The sequence below is a fragment of the Micromys minutus genome (genome assembly GCF_963924665.1).
Source record: "Micromys minutus genome assembly, chromosome: 18".
In the NCBI taxonomy this organism is placed as follows: Eukaryota; Metazoa; Chordata; class Mammalia; order Rodentia; family Muridae; genus Micromys; species Micromys minutus.
The window spans coordinates 37,720,795-37,724,297 of NC_137953.1; the positions used below are offsets into that span (position 1 = coordinate 37,720,795).

The 3,503-nt window shown below is 38.1% G+C and overlaps 1 protein-coding gene across 1 annotated transcript; it reads right to left on the reverse strand.

Annotated features, from left to right (window-relative positions):
- Nucleotides 1-1,578: 1,578 nt before the first annotated feature.
- On the reverse strand, nt 1,579-2,532 carry LOC308432542 (olfactory receptor-like protein OLF3; the record flags this gene model as incomplete). The annotated part of the gene is made up of 1 exon (XM_080932321.1): nt 1,579-2,532. The coding sequence occupies one exon, from the start codon at nt 2,530-2,532 to the stop codon at nt 1,579-1,581; it is 954 nt and encodes a 317-aa protein (XP_080788447.1).
- Between the last annotated feature and the right edge of the window lie 971 nt (nt 2,533-3,503).

Here is a 3,503-nt window from a genome sequence, read left to right on the forward strand (position 1 = left end):
AGCTGGACCATCTCTGCAGCACTCAAAACCCCCAAAATTTAAAGCCAGAGCTTCTGTGACATGTTAACAAATGAAAGAATCTCAGTTATCTGAGGAGATGAAGGCACAAAGGCAGGGAAGGAAGGCTGTTTCCGGATTCCTTAAAATGACAAGACTCACGTTTGGTTTCTCTCTTCCTACTCCTTCCCTATAAACTGTTCAGTCAGTTTATTTCTCTCTTTTAACATACAGGTATTTACATCAAAAGAAGAATGTATGCCCAGAATATGCCAACCCACTAAAGTAAAAGAGAATAAATAACTTAATCATCTGCTCTTATGATGAGATTGCACAAAGTTGTTAAAGAGGGCCTGGGGCACTTTCTATAGTGGACAGCAACTCTTCTGCTTTCTTAAAACCAATTTTGAAGCCAATATCTGTATGGTCATATTCAAAGATGTTCTCTATGAGGCCAGGTCTGGGTTTGATGCTTTTCCTAGTCTGCTAGTGGTTTCCCCTTTCTTTATTTGCTTTCCAGGTTTTCAGAACAGAAATTATTTTTTGAAATTAGATTGCTCTGATGTTTTGGCAAGACTTCATACATGCACAATAATTTCCCTATCAAACTGTTCATATATAGTTCATAAAAATATGCTGTTTTTTTATTGCTTTTAACATTGCTGTGTACAAATACCTTGTGACTAGTTCTAAGGAAAAACTTTAGTTGATGTTTCTCTACTGAGATCCCTCAGAAAGCACATTACAATAGATCCTATACACAAAAAATGCTGAATCTGTTTAAAAAGCAATATTCTTATATTACCTCAGAATATTGTGCATCAAAAATGGGCTAGAAGAGGTTAAATACACCATGTATCATTGGTAGAAAAACTTCAAGTATGAAACGGTACTAGTATTTGATTACCAATGCTGCACCCCAATTTTTACCAAAAGTACAAATAACTAGTTTTTCGGAATAAGATTTTTAAATGTTAATTTTAATTACATTTAATAGGAAGTAAGATGTTAATAATAAGAGTGCACATACAACAACAATAAATTGTTCATTTTGCACCAATTACATGTTCTCATCCACTTACTTAGGACTCAGCAAAGGTTAGAAATACAAAAGCAAATAATGCATCCAATATGTGTAGCCTAGTGGACATCTAAGCTTACCCATAAATATATGAGTAGTAAAAGATAACTGGGTCCTACTCATGTATCTCTACTTCAGAACTCTCAGAGTATCATACCATTTACTACTAGCCCAGGAAGATGTGAAAACTCAAAACTGAAAACAATTCAATTTTATGAGTTTAGCTTTTGGAATATCAAGAAGTAAAAAAATTGGTGTTGATAATATACCATAACCATAAGAGTGTGGTTGAGTAATGATGACAGTGATGCTGAATTCTGAAGAACATACTCCTGTGACATAAAAATACACCCTCGTCATACACCCACCATAACTGCTCAGACTCTCACAAACACATGTTCTTTTATCACCTTCCCTGTTTCCATGGAAATATCTATTCTAATTGAGTTGGGAGGAGAACAAAGAAGAAAAATTATCTTTTCATCGAAGTTCGGGAGTCATCAACTTGTCAGTTTTGATGTGAAACCAGCGAATTTCCCCAATAGTTTCTGCCAGGCTCCTTTCACCTCCTTATTCCTTAGACTATAAATCATAGGGTTCAGCATGGGCATCAATATGGCATAGAAAAGGGAAATCAACTTCTCCTGAAGGACTGAGGGGCTGGAGTGGGGCTGGATGTAGGTAAAAATGGTGGTCCCATAGCATAGTGTTACCACAGTGAGATGGGATGCACAGGTGTGGAAGGCTTTCCTCCTTCCCTCTGTAGATTGGATTTTCAGAATAGTGGAAATGATCCGAATGTAGGACAAGAGAACCAGAAAGAAAGGTGTCATAAGCAAGACAATGCTAGAAACCATGATCACAATTTCATTGGATGAAGTGTCCACACAAGCCAATCTGACCACAGCTAGAATTTCACAGGAAATGTGATCAATATATTTATTTGTGCACATGGGCAAGTGAAAGGTGATGGCAGTGTGCACAAGAGAATTGATGGAGCCACTGACCCAAGATGTGATGACCAGCCTGGTGCACAGTCCTGCATGCATGATGACTGAGTACCTCAGAGGGTCACACACGGCCACATAGCGGTCATAGGCCATCACCGCCAGCAGAAGGAACTCAATCCCACCCAGGCCCAAGGAAAAAAATAACTGGGCTGCACAGCTAAGAGATGGAATTGCTTTGTGTGTGGCAAGAAAATGAGCCAGCAGCTGGGGGACTATGCTTGTGGCATAAGACACATCCACCAGGGACAGGTTGGTGAGAAAGAAGTACATGGGAGTGTGGAGTCTGCTGTCCAGCCTGATCAGAACAATGATGAGGAAGTTCCCCAATACTGTCACCTGGTACATCAGCAAGAACAGGATGAAGAGGGAGATTTGCGTGTCCCAGTCACTGGACAGGCCAAGGAGGATAAACTCATGCACCCATGTCTGGTTTTCCTGTTCCATTAAAAATGTGATTATTCATCTGCACATAAAGTAAGCAAGACACATAAGCAATCAGGTTAGCATGGAGGTTCAAGTAAAATTCCACAGCATATGTGACCTGCCAGTAATTTTATCTAGTCTTAGGTCATTCATGAGACTATCATAACGTGCTTTTTATCAAATGCTTAAGAGAAACCGCCCAGTATCTTAAGGACAGTGTTCTAGGGGATATAGTTATATTCCTCTATATGATAGAGTCTTGACGATAGTGTCTTAAAAGAACAGTTGTAGTCTGGATGTGAGACAATATAGTTTAAGCATTACATTTACTTTGGGGCAAAGAGAACATAATAATTGGCTCTGGTATGTAAAATGATAGATGATATAGAGACCTTAAGTTTTAAAACTATGTGAAATTGGTTACCTAACTTAATCTTAATAAAATTCAAAACTCAATTACAAAAAAAAATCAGTTGTTATGAAGATTCAAGGGTTTGTGTCAAGATCTAGAATCAAAAAATATATTTTTAAATCTAAATTTTCTTTAGCAGGTATCTCATTCACATGTCATGGTGAGCTCTCATACACAAAAAGCCCACATTTTGCAAATCCCAAGTGTGTCAAGCATGGGGAAGTTCTTGGATAACATTTCTGTAATATTACTACAATACTGTGTGCACATGTAGCAACATAATACCAATTTGTAGTACATAGAAAACTGAATGTGATTTACTTCCTATATTTTCCACAAAGTAAGCAAATACTTGGACAACCTTTAAAAGAAACCTTTGTTCAACTTGATAGGCTGTAGTGTCTCCTGTTGGTGATCTTAACAAGGGTCCCGTAATGTTACCCTGCTCTTGGTGTTTCTCTCTCTTTACCTTAGTGTACCTAGGGACATCTTCTTTGGCTGCCAGTTGAAAAGAAAGCAACAGGGATATGGAAGCTTAGCAATCTAGACTGAAGTGACAGAAGGAAAGCAAATGTTTAAG